General features: G+C 38.5%; 1 protein-coding gene across 2 annotated transcripts in view; it reads left to right on the forward strand.

The window, feature by feature from the left end:
- Nucleotides 1-10,961, forward strand: part of prkar2ab (protein kinase, cAMP-dependent, regulatory, type II, alpha, B) — a 12,568-nt gene extending 1,607 nt beyond the window's left edge. The window contains exons 1-11 of one of the 2 annotated variants that reach the window (XM_007541630.2): nucleotides 354-719; nucleotides 1,793-2,084; nucleotides 2,171-2,203; nucleotides 5,495-5,634; nucleotides 6,202-6,308; nucleotides 6,904-7,057; nucleotides 7,132-7,233; nucleotides 7,307-7,381; nucleotides 7,821-7,886; nucleotides 7,971-8,109; nucleotides 10,084-10,961. In XM_007541630.2, the coding sequence (XP_007541692.1) occupies nucleotides 1,832-2,084; nucleotides 2,171-2,203; nucleotides 5,495-5,634; nucleotides 6,202-6,308; nucleotides 6,904-7,057; nucleotides 7,132-7,233; nucleotides 7,307-7,381; nucleotides 7,821-7,886; nucleotides 7,971-8,109; nucleotides 10,084-10,208 (1,194 nt within the window). In that variant the 5' untranslated portion in view covers nucleotides 354-719; nucleotides 1,793-1,831 and the 3' untranslated portion in view covers nucleotides 10,209-10,961. Of the gene's footprint in view, nucleotides 1-353; nucleotides 720-1,792; nucleotides 2,085-2,170; nucleotides 2,204-5,494; nucleotides 5,635-6,201; nucleotides 6,309-6,903; nucleotides 7,058-7,131; nucleotides 7,234-7,306; nucleotides 7,382-7,820; nucleotides 7,887-7,970; nucleotides 8,110-10,083 lie in introns of those variants that run through there. The other variant, XM_007541631.2, reaches the window with a different exon arrangement.
- The last annotated feature ends 277 nt before the right edge of the window (nucleotides 10,962-11,238 follow it).

Genomic DNA, 11,238 nt, shown 5'->3' on the forward strand with positions numbered 1-11,238 from the left:
TGTGTGTTTTACATGTATGTCTTTATTGAAGTGATGCCTCTGTATGAACTGAGCATGACTCTCTGGGGTGGCCGTGGCCCCCCGTAGACCCCCATTGGGGCCGCTACTGATCAGATTAAAGGTCAGGAAGCCTTTGTCAAAAACATGATGAAAAAGTTCCCGGATCATGATGCTGCCTCCTCCTCAAAACTTCAAAATCTTTTTCTGTCAAAATAAATCTGTCTTCCATCTTTGGAGCTAATTTCCAAATCCCAAAACGGAAAGTTTGGCTTTTGGTTCATCTGTACAGATATTCTCTGTTTCTCTTTCCGGTGTCATTTATAGTTACTGGGCCGCCATCAGAACCAGAACAAAGCTCCATTGGGGTCAAGGAGGGGTCTGTGTTTTCACCCAGTTTTCGGACGTTTTTGTCCCAGCCCAGCTGAAACCGGGGATATTTTTAGAAATCTTAAAATGGCTGCTCTCTTCTGCATCCAGCCTGGGTGGAGATAAACTGATGTGAAAGCTCCAGATTGTACATCTAAACAATCCTGCTGTGTTCAAAGACAGCTTTTTTCTTTTTTTTTTTTTCTGTTTTTGCCTTTGCAGTCAGGAGGTTAGAAAGAGTCTTGTGATTCTTTCATTATTTAGCCATTCCCTCCCGAACCCTACAAAGTGGATGTCAGGGCTGAAAGCTGGCGTAATACAACTTTATTTTAAAAAATAACAACAACTTACAGGTAAGAAAGTAGCTTTGTTTTTGACCAAAGATACATTTTAAAATGTTTCAGCCAGAATAATATGACTAATGCTAGATTAAAATTTAGCTTTCGAAGCTAATTTAAAAGCATAATGCTATATGTTAGCTTATAAATGGCCAACAGGTGAAACCTTTTGCTACGACAAACCACTTAGGTGTCTAAAAATGCAGAAACAATTTTACTTTTCATTTTATTAATTTCTAAAACATGAACTGGTGATCTATTGACCTCTGTCTGTAACTGCAGGTCATTGTCATTACTGCAGTTCTCTAAAAATCTCTCTAAAAGCTTTTAATCCAAATACTTTATCAACAAACACAACATATCCACAGTTATTATTTGCTTAAAACAAGATTTACCTCGGGCTGAAAAGTTACTTGCAGGTTAGTTTTGTTTTATTTCAAGTGGGTGAAGATTTTTGGACTAGAAATTAGATCAAAAATAATCTAAGATTTTGTAATTTTGCAGTGAAACAAAGGACATCTGATTTACTTACAGGGTTTTCATTCAGCATCATTTGTAGTGAACACATGAGAGTATTATAAATAATTTCAGAACGACACGAATGAAGGATTTAAATATGCTGAAGGAAATCTGTGATCTCTCTAAGAAGTGTTCATACTTAAACTTAAAAAAAATTACTTCATATCTAGAAATCTTAGTCTACAAAAATGCAAATGTGTTTATTTTATGTGTGACTGCTGCTGACACCTTTAAAGTTTTGAGGCGCATTAATTTTCTGTTCGATTTTATTTACTTTTATAAGTCACTCGGTGTCATTTAAGCAGTTAAAAGCGCTCCTCTTTTCCAAATCATGAAGTTCTGACACATAATCCATTGAACAGCCTTTAATTACAGGCGATACGCGCAGCACTGGTCGATATTTGCCGGCAGGCTGTGCTAAATAAAGGAATCGATAAAGTGCAGAGATTTAGAGGAGGAGGAGCCACTGGTTTCTGTGCTGATGGTTCAAACCTGCTGACATATTTCAGCAGGTTGAGCTCTGAGGAGATTAACCTCAGCTGGAAGTTTTTATTTTTTTATCTTCCCAGGTGTCGAACCAGCGCAGCCTCTGACCCGCCGCTGCAATCATGAGTAATGTGGAGATCCCGGCCGGCCTGAAGGAGCTGCTGCAGGGCTACACGGTGGAGGTGCTGCGCCGCAGGCCTCCCAACCTGGTGGAGTTCGCCGTGCAGCATTTCACACGACTCCTGGAGAACCAAAAGAACGAGCAGCAAGCCAGGAAGAGCAGCAGCAAGCCCGCCGCCAAGGAGGTCACGTTTGAGACGGCGTCAAACAAATCTAACGAGAACGACGAAGAGGAGGAGGTGAAGGAGACTCCCAGTGAGTGTCCCACCATCGCTTAGCAGGCGCTGTGGTTGTGTGGAATAGTCAAAGTTTGCTTCATTAACCTCTTGCCCTCTCTTCAGAGGCCAGGACTGGGAGAAGTCGCAGAGTCGCAGGTCAGTGAACAGCAGCAAATATATCAACTTTAATAACCATTCCCAGGCCTGTTACCATAGCAACTTCACCTGGGCGATAAATTGTCCCAGAACTTATTGCGATAAACAATAACATTGTTTTGAGACCATTTTCAAGTCATATACTAGTAATAATGGCATAAAAATGCAAGAACACATTCTCAATTATCAATAAACTTTAAATTCTAATGAACATTTAACCACTGAAACAGATAATCAACAAATATAATGAGTCATGAAGTCTCTGTAAACAAAATTCTCTATCAAAAAAGGTTTAGTTGAGACCAAAACACCAGACTGAGGACGTTTATCAATCAGTTGTTGGTAAAAAAAAAAAAAAAAGAGAGAGAGAGAGAAAAGATAAAAACGATAAATCAAGATAATTAAACTTTTCATTTATTATGCGATTAATTGATTTATTGTTTATTATGATAGGGCAACCGTCCCAGAATTCATGTTTGTGCTTTAATTGGGGCCTGCCCATGGAATGCGTGGCAGGAATCTATTGTTATCACCTATTGTTATCTATCACCCTTATTGCGGCTCAAACTGCTATGTGTACCCCAACAAAAGTGGTATCAAAACATTCGTCTTGATACCGAGAAGTGCGCTATTATTTTTAGTGGGATTCTGAGTTAAAATGGCAACATAAATTGCGAAAAACGACAAAATCCCATTTAAGTCAATGGAGGCTCCGCTCTGACTCATTACCATAGCATTACCATATCATGTTAATTACCATAGCAACGGAGCACATGGCTCCAACTCTGAGCCATAATAGCCTGAGCTGCAGGCTATTATGGTCTGTCTCGCAGCTCACTGACTCAGATGCAGCAGCCGTTGCTGCGGCCCGAACCGCTGTCTGAGAGGGACACAGCCTCTCAGACAAATGCCAGAATTACTTTAAAATGTTTGAGCTCAGGTCTAGCAATGCATTGGCTGCAGTTGTTAATTACCATAGCTACGGAGCCCAGACAGAGGCAGTGAGTAGTCTCATAAACAGGGGCAGAGAGAGGCCTTGCAATGCATTGTGGGAAAAATACATATTTCCTGGGACTATTCATATTTTGCTAACATAAATTTATTATTTCTCAGGATTTTTGAGAGTGAATTAAAATCCTTAGTATGAAGATTGAAATTTTTCTAGAAAAAAACAATTATCCACTGTTTTTAGTTTTCTTTATTTCGCACTGTGATCCAGAACCACATGTGTGAAGCTTATAGTCGTCAGTCTCGGACTGAATTTCACTGGGCATGAGGTTCAGCCAATGAACCAGGTCAGCCACCAGTGAACAGGCATGAGCTTCAGCCACTTCACTGTGACAGTGGACCAGGTCAAGCATGTCAATACTGTGTGGATGTGCTCCTGGTTCTTACCAGGGGTGAGTCCAGCTGCACAAATTTGCCTGCTGGCAGACATCAGATCACTGGATCCAAACTGACAGGCATGTGTTGGGCAGGCCCCAGTTAAATTTCTTCAGGAATTTAATGTCTAGTCTTACTCTACACTGATACTGGACAGCAGACCAGCAGAGGTTGTTAAAGCTCAGTCTCACACAGTTTTCAGTCCAAATGCCCAACAGGAGACTGACAGTTGTCCCCTGGAGGTGATGGAGGTCTTTTTTGTCTTCTTGATCCTCCAGATCTTCTCAATCATTTTCATCGGCTGGTTTTGTAGGAGGGACATCATCTGGTCCATGGGAGGACAGGTTTGAAGAGTTGAGGTCAGAGGTCAGATGCATCGTGCAAGGCTCAGACAGAGGGAAAGAGAAAAAGGAAATAGAAATCGATTAGGGTTTGTTTTGTCATTTTCCTTGTTGTTTTCTGTACATATACATTTATATTTATGAATCCTATTTTAACCTTTTACGTGATCATATAGTTTTAGTCATTTTATGGCTCCTGTTTGTGGAAATGTTTGTCAGAGAAACCTGAGGCTAATTGTTGTATAGATCTATACTGATCTATGTGGATAGATAGATATCATCCATCTATCTATACTGAAACACATCTATGTGTCTCAGTTAAATATTTCGGTAAAACTTTGTAAAACACACATACACTAGTTTTTTTCTTTTTTTTTCATTTCTCAAGGGGAAAATGGAGATCCAAAGTAACTTACCTTTTGATTAAAAAATAGTTACCCCATAAACCTAATAAAGCGTTTTGCCAACACTGATAATACATGGTCAGTTATTTTTTTAAATTGTTATAGAGACATTTTGGCAGGCTCTTATTTTATAGTATTGTTTTAATCTAGTTCATTTTTTTACTCTGCTGATGTAAGGGCAGTTTTCAGATTTTGTGTTTTGAAGTAAATTAAAATTTTCCATGGATTTTTTTCCAAGTTTTTCCTTTTAAATTAAACACAGCGATTTGAGCCATGCAGCAGTTTCTGTGATATTGACTCTCATTCAAATTGCATTTTTTTAATACATTATAATTTGACTTTAGATGTTTTCTGTTCTCTGGTGTTGAAACCCCTTAAAATGTTTCTTTGCTTTGTGTTAGTAGGGAAAATGTGCAACAAAAAAAAGAAGAAAAGATGATTTGCACCAGATTTAGCCTAATCTTATTTCCATTTCACAACATCATCTTCCACTAAATTACAACATTACGTCCTGTAAATGTGCCAGTTTGCATAGATGGGATAGAAAACAGACCTTTGAATAACTTTGTATGACTTATTAAAGTCAAATTGCCAAAACTGGCAAGAAATGGGTTTAAAAATAATACAAACAATTAAACAGCTGATTTGTATCGAGAGGACTGAAGATGGAAAAGGCGTTTATTTTAAAAAATAGGTTTATAAATGTTGACTCTTTGAGAAATCTTTAAAGAATATTTCTTGTATATTTTCAAACCTGATAGAGAAATTTAGTTGAAAATGACAAAAAATAAAAATTCATCTGAATCAATGTCGCTGCCGATTTCTTACATTTCTTAAATTACATCCTCCACATTAAAATTGCACATGTGGGTGAAAAAATAACCCTTTTTGTGGTGGTGGGGACTAAAACAGGAGCATTTGAAGGGTTAGAAAATTAATTTCTTAGTCGACGTTTTACACTTACAGCATTTTAGGGTCACCATATGAGGAAACTGCTTCTCCAGAGTTTCTCCTAATTGTTTGACGCCAGTGATCAGTAGACAGGCTGCATTAACAAAATACGTGTTTATTTTTTATGACAGTCTTAAAAAAACATTTTTTTTGTGAATCCGTGGGACTTATGAGGACAAAACGTCAAAACAAGCATGTCTGTTCCTCTGCAGTTTGTGCAGAAGCTTATGACCCTGATGACGATGCGGACGACAACACCGAGCCTCAGGTCGTGCATCCCAAAACAGAAGCGCAGCGCCAACGGCTTCAGGACGCGTGCAAGGACATCCTGCTGTTCAAGACCCTGGAGAAGGTAAAGATAAAAGCAAACTGAGATCAGCGTTCGCTTCTATATCGCAGATGACTCAGAGAGGATTTGATTAAAGGTCAAACAAGCCGAGGCAACACCCATGTGACGTTTACTCCTAAACATAACAGAGCCAGGTGTTACTAAATCACTGTTACGGCTTAAAAAGTCTTTTAGAGTCTCGTTTCATGTCGTTGGGAAAGAGTAAGGAGGATTGTGAAGATCTGTTCAATCAGCAGCAAACATCTTAAAGATCTCTGGCTGTTCAGACGTGATTTGCTTCATTTTTAAACCACAGGGTGTGAATGTGGCTTACTGTATGATCTGGGCTTTCTGTAAAACACAGTGGTGGTGAAATCATAGTTTTTCCTTCCTCTCAACTCACTCGCTGTTTTTATTAACACTTTAGAAGTTACCATCAGTCTTTATCCTGCTTGTGTGTCTATTTTTGAGACCTTGTGTTGTTGTAGACTCCTCGCATTTTAGCATTTAAGAGAGACACACCATCTTAGATAAGACTTGGCAATAAAAATTGCAGGGGAAAAAATTAATCATTTGCTTGTTGTCCATCAGGAGCAATTCTCTGAGGTCCTGGACGCCATGTTTGAGGTTTTGGTCAAACCTCAGGACCACATCATCGACCAGGGAGACGACGGCGATAATTTCTACGTCATAGACAAGTGAGTGAGAGGTTTTAAAATATGTACATTTGACATGCATAAGGCTGTGGTTGCCAGGTTTACGGCCACTGAAGACAGAACAAAATTCAGACTTTAATCTCAGAATTGTCCTTTTTTTTTTCTCAGAGTCAGAGTTTTAAAAAAAAATTTGTTTATGCACTCTTAGGCAGATTTAGTCTTAAACTCAGATTTACCAATCACTGCACCTTTACAAATCCTACAAGAAGGGAGAAACAGTCATGTGATTATTTTCAAAATATTACTAACACCAGAATTGACCTACACCTAAGAATGTTGACATGGATGGACACAGAATTAGAAGTCAGAACTCTGAGGAAAAAATTTGATTTCTGAGAAAAACCTGAATTCTGAGCAAAAAGTCAAAATTTTGAAAAAAAAAAAAAAAAAAATTAATCAAAATTCTGAGAAAAAAAACCCTACATTTTGAGAATAAAAGATCTAATTTCTGAGAAAAAAAAATCTAAATTTTGAGAGAAATAATTTCCAAATTCTGAGAAAAAAAGTCAGAATTTAATTGAAGATTTTTTTTTTGGTGGCACTAATCCCCCTCCGTACTTCTTTCTTCTCTTTCCAGAGGCGTGTACGATATCTTCGTGGCGAAGGACGGCGTGAACGTGTGTGTGGGAAAGTACAACAACAAGGGCAGCTTTGGGGAGCTGGCCCTCATGTACAACACGCCGCGAGCCGCCACCATCGTAGCGACAGAGGAGGGCGCTCTGTGGGGCCTGGTGAGTGAACCACGCCGCCTCTGACGGAGGCACCTGATGCTCCGTTACACCTGAGGCTGTTTCTGACCCGACAGGATCGAGCCACGTTTCACAGGCTGATTGTGAAGAACAACGCCAAGAAGAGGAGGACGTACGAGGCCTTCATCGAGTGTGTGCCTCTCCTGAACTGCCTCGAGGTTTGTCGCTAGCAAACAGTCTCCTCACAAAGATGCATCAACAAATAAATGACGTCCTTCTCCTTCACTTCAGCTCTCTGAGAGGATGAAGATTGTTGATGTTTTAGGAGTGCGAACGTTCAACGATGGAGATCGCATCATAGCACAGGTGCAAAAAAACATTTTACTTTGGTCTGGTTTTGTATCGTAAATATTACACTTGAAACAAGACAAAACTAACTTACAAGTAGGTTTTCTGCATGATCTGGGTAGGCGATTGTTTTAAGTCAATAGTTCCTTAATATTGAGAAAGTTCTAGATCCACTAGCAGATTATTTCACTGATATCAAGGGGAAAATCTCTTGTCGTCAGTGAAATAATCTGTCAGTGAAGTTGGCACTTTTTCATCACTACTAAGGAGTTACTGACTTAGAACAAACTCCAATATCTTGCAGAAAAGTTACCTTTAAGGCAATTTTGTCTTTTTTCAAGTGTACTGACATATTTGCAATACAAAACTAGACCAAGAAGTTTGGTGAGATATTGTGTTTTAAATCTGTGTCAATATTTTATATACCTTTATGACAGAGTTTCCTCCTTTGTTGCAGGGCGACAAAGCTGACTGTTTCTACATTGTGGAATCAGGGGAGGTGAAGATACTGATCAAAACCAAAGTAACTACATTTACCATATTTATCTTCGGTCTGTTTTGAGGACAAGCAGTTCTGCAGCCTGACGTGTTTCTGTGTTTGCTGCAGACGAAGGCGGGGAAGCAGGACAACACAGAGGTGGAAGTGGCTCGTTGCTCCAGGGGGCAATACTTCGGAGAGCTGGCGCTGGTCACCAACAAACCCCGCGCAGCGTCCGTCTACGCTGTGGGAGAAACCAAATGTTTAGGTTTGTTAAACACCAAACATCTACCGTATTTTCCGGACCACAGAGCGCACCTCACAAAAGTTAAGCCGCACACACAGTTAAAAACAAAACTGGAAACGTACATATATAAGCCGCACCGGGCTGTAAGCCGTTGGTATCTCCGCGGCTCTTGTTAATAAATCTGCTCTTAAGGGTGCAGGCCTGCGTCTCCAACGCCGAATCATGGATTCGTTCATGCCGAGCCCGCGGCTCTAGATCTGTACCGCTAGAATGATAAACCTTCAACTTAAAAGCTGCATCATATGAACTTCTTCATGTGGTTTCCATGATGAGAGGGTATGAGATTGAAAACATTTCTCCGTCGTGCCTTGCTGCTAGCATGTGCTTGTTCTAAATGAAAATTAGCATGTTCTTCTTTGATTTCCAATTTTGACTTCCAATGATTCACTTCCTGCTAAAGCGCCCCCTGGTGGTTGAAGAAAAATCTACAGAAAAGCCTCACCAGGCTATTCCTCTGCAGAAACGGGAGAGCTGGTCTTAGTTGATAGAAAGAGCTAAAAACAGAGCAACTCTGGAAGAAAACCTGCAACAAAAGATACTTGAGACTTTAGATGGCATGTTAGAATGGTCCAGTCAAAGTCCAGACCCACATCTAATTCAGAATCTGAGCCAAGACTACAAAATATATCTTTACAGACTCTCATCATTCAATCTGTTTTAGGATGAGCAACAATCATAGAAATGCTCTAGTAGAAACATAACCAAAAGGAAAAAAAAGAGTTTTATCTGTAAAACATTTTTATACTACTTTGTGTTGTTTTATCACATATAATCCCATTAATGTGAACATTTTCAAGACTGTTCTAATCAAACCAGGGATTATTTTTGTGTTTGCATTTGATTTTAAACAGCGACCCTTTCAGCTTGTCACAGAGCAAACGTTGTAGGCTGAATGTCATCCATAAAACTGGGAGGGGGAAACACGTTATACTGTCCTACAAATCAATCTGTCTCATCAAGGTCAAAATCTAGAACAGATTTTGACCGTCCGTCCATCCATCCGGGCAGAACGCTCTCAGCGCCACGCCAGGCGTAGTCGTGTCACAAGGCGTGTTAAAAATAAAACATTTCAATCACAGAAACAGAGAAATGTTTTCACTTGGATTCTCCTGTTTTCTCTAAATAAAACCAGACTGAGAGGTTTTATGATCATGTCTTTCTGTTGCTTGTTTTATAATAGGCCAATAAATATCACATAAACATTTTCAGTTGGGTAGTAACCAGTTACATTTACTAGAGTGACTTTTTTATAAAGATGTACTTTTATGAGTATTTTTACTACGCTGTTTTTTATTTTATTTTACTTGAGTAATTTATTATGAAGTATCTCTACTCTGACTCAAGTATCTCAACTTCACTTGAGTAAAATTTCTACCCACTGAATGAAGAACAAACATGTTTTAAATAAGTCAACAGATAAAGACACACACACCTGCAGTTTCTGTTCAAATTTTATAAGCTTTTTATTGAAAGAAGCTAATTTGGAAACATTTTATTTTTCCTGATTTTGTCATTTTGTGTTGCTTATATGAATTATTGTCATTTTTGTCATTAAAATGCCAAAATTTCCATTTAACTTTATATTCCTGTTAAGTCTTTTGTCATTTTTTATTATTAAATTATTGATAATTTCATCAGCTACTCAGTACTTGAACAGATTTTTTACCAAATGCTTTTTTTTTTTTACTCTTAATTTAGTAATGTCTTGGAAAGCTACTTTTTATTTTTACCTTATTAAAACATGTTAAAGTAGTGATGCTCTTACTGAAGTACAATTTTTGGCCACTCTCCCCACCTCTGAGGTGGATTCAATTACATTTACTCGAGTAACTTTTCTGTAAAAATTTACTTTTAGGAGTATTTCTCCTAAAAGTACTTTTCACCTTTACTTGAGTGATTTTGGTCGTTAAAATGCCAACTGAAATTGTCTTTCAGTGATTGACGTCCAGGCGTTTGAGCGCCTGCTGGGTCCCTGCATGGACATCATGAAGAGGAACATCTCCCAGTACGAGGACCAGCTGGTGGCGCTGTTCGGCTCCAGTGATGATTTGAAGCGCTAGGACTGGACCCGAACCAGCGAGTGAACGCTAGCATGATGTAGCCGCTTTCTGATCCCTCTGAGGCGCATTTAGTGCACAAACTGTTCCCCTTTTTAACTTTATACCGACACACAAAGCAAAACGCTGTCTTTCTGTGTGTGCGAATCCGTTAAGATAATGTTTTACCGAGGTCCTCCGTCGAAATAAAACATGGTGTGAAAGCCAATGATATGAGGCTGGGCTTTATTTAAAAATATTTACTCTTGAATTCGATCAGCCTTTGAAACAAATATTTAAACAAGTTTTTTGGGGGATATTCTTCATGGCACTTTCCATAAAAATATAGTCATCTCGGTTGTTTAGTTAATTTTTTTTTTCAAAACTTTCCTGCTTTGAAAATCAGTTGTTCAATATGTAGGACTATTTGCTACGTTTTCTAATGTTTATATTTAATCGTAGGCCGCCCGTCAGAACCAGGAAAACCAAAACAAGATGAAAATGTTAAATTCTGAGGAGCAATTTAACATTTAACGTTTTTTAGAAACTTTTAGAAAATTCATGCTTAATTTGCTTGTTTCCCCATAAACATCCAGCCTTGAAACATTAAGAAAAGCAAATAATTTTTAACACTGTAGGAAATCCGTTACGCCAGCGTTTGTCAAAATGGGGGAAGCGGCCCACTGAGGGCCGTCAGAAGGCGCTATGGGGGCCTCAGGAAGTTGGAGAGATGAGTTTAAAAAAAAAAAAAACAAGAATTAAAAAAATATAATCATATCATTTTTGTTTCCTGTTTTTTTCATATATTTTTTAAAATAAAGTTAAATTTTATTTAAATGTTATTTTTGATTCTCATTGATTGGATGCCAGTGAAACTGATGAAGCTGCTTTGCTCCTTAAGATTGTTTAGCAACCAAGAAATGGAAAAGTTTCTGACAAGACCAAAGAAAAAAAACACCCATAGGAACTGTGTGAATAAAATAAACTTTGATGGGATTAATAGAAAATATTGTATTTTTGTATATAATCAAGAGGGGATGAAGAAATTATATTA

The sequence above is a fragment of the Poecilia formosa genome, unplaced genomic scaffold, assembly GCF_000485575.1.
Source record: "Poecilia formosa unplaced genomic scaffold, Poecilia_formosa-5.1.2 Scaffold621, whole genome shotgun sequence".
Classification (NCBI taxonomy): Eukaryota; Metazoa; Chordata; class Actinopteri; order Cyprinodontiformes; family Poeciliidae; genus Poecilia; species Poecilia formosa.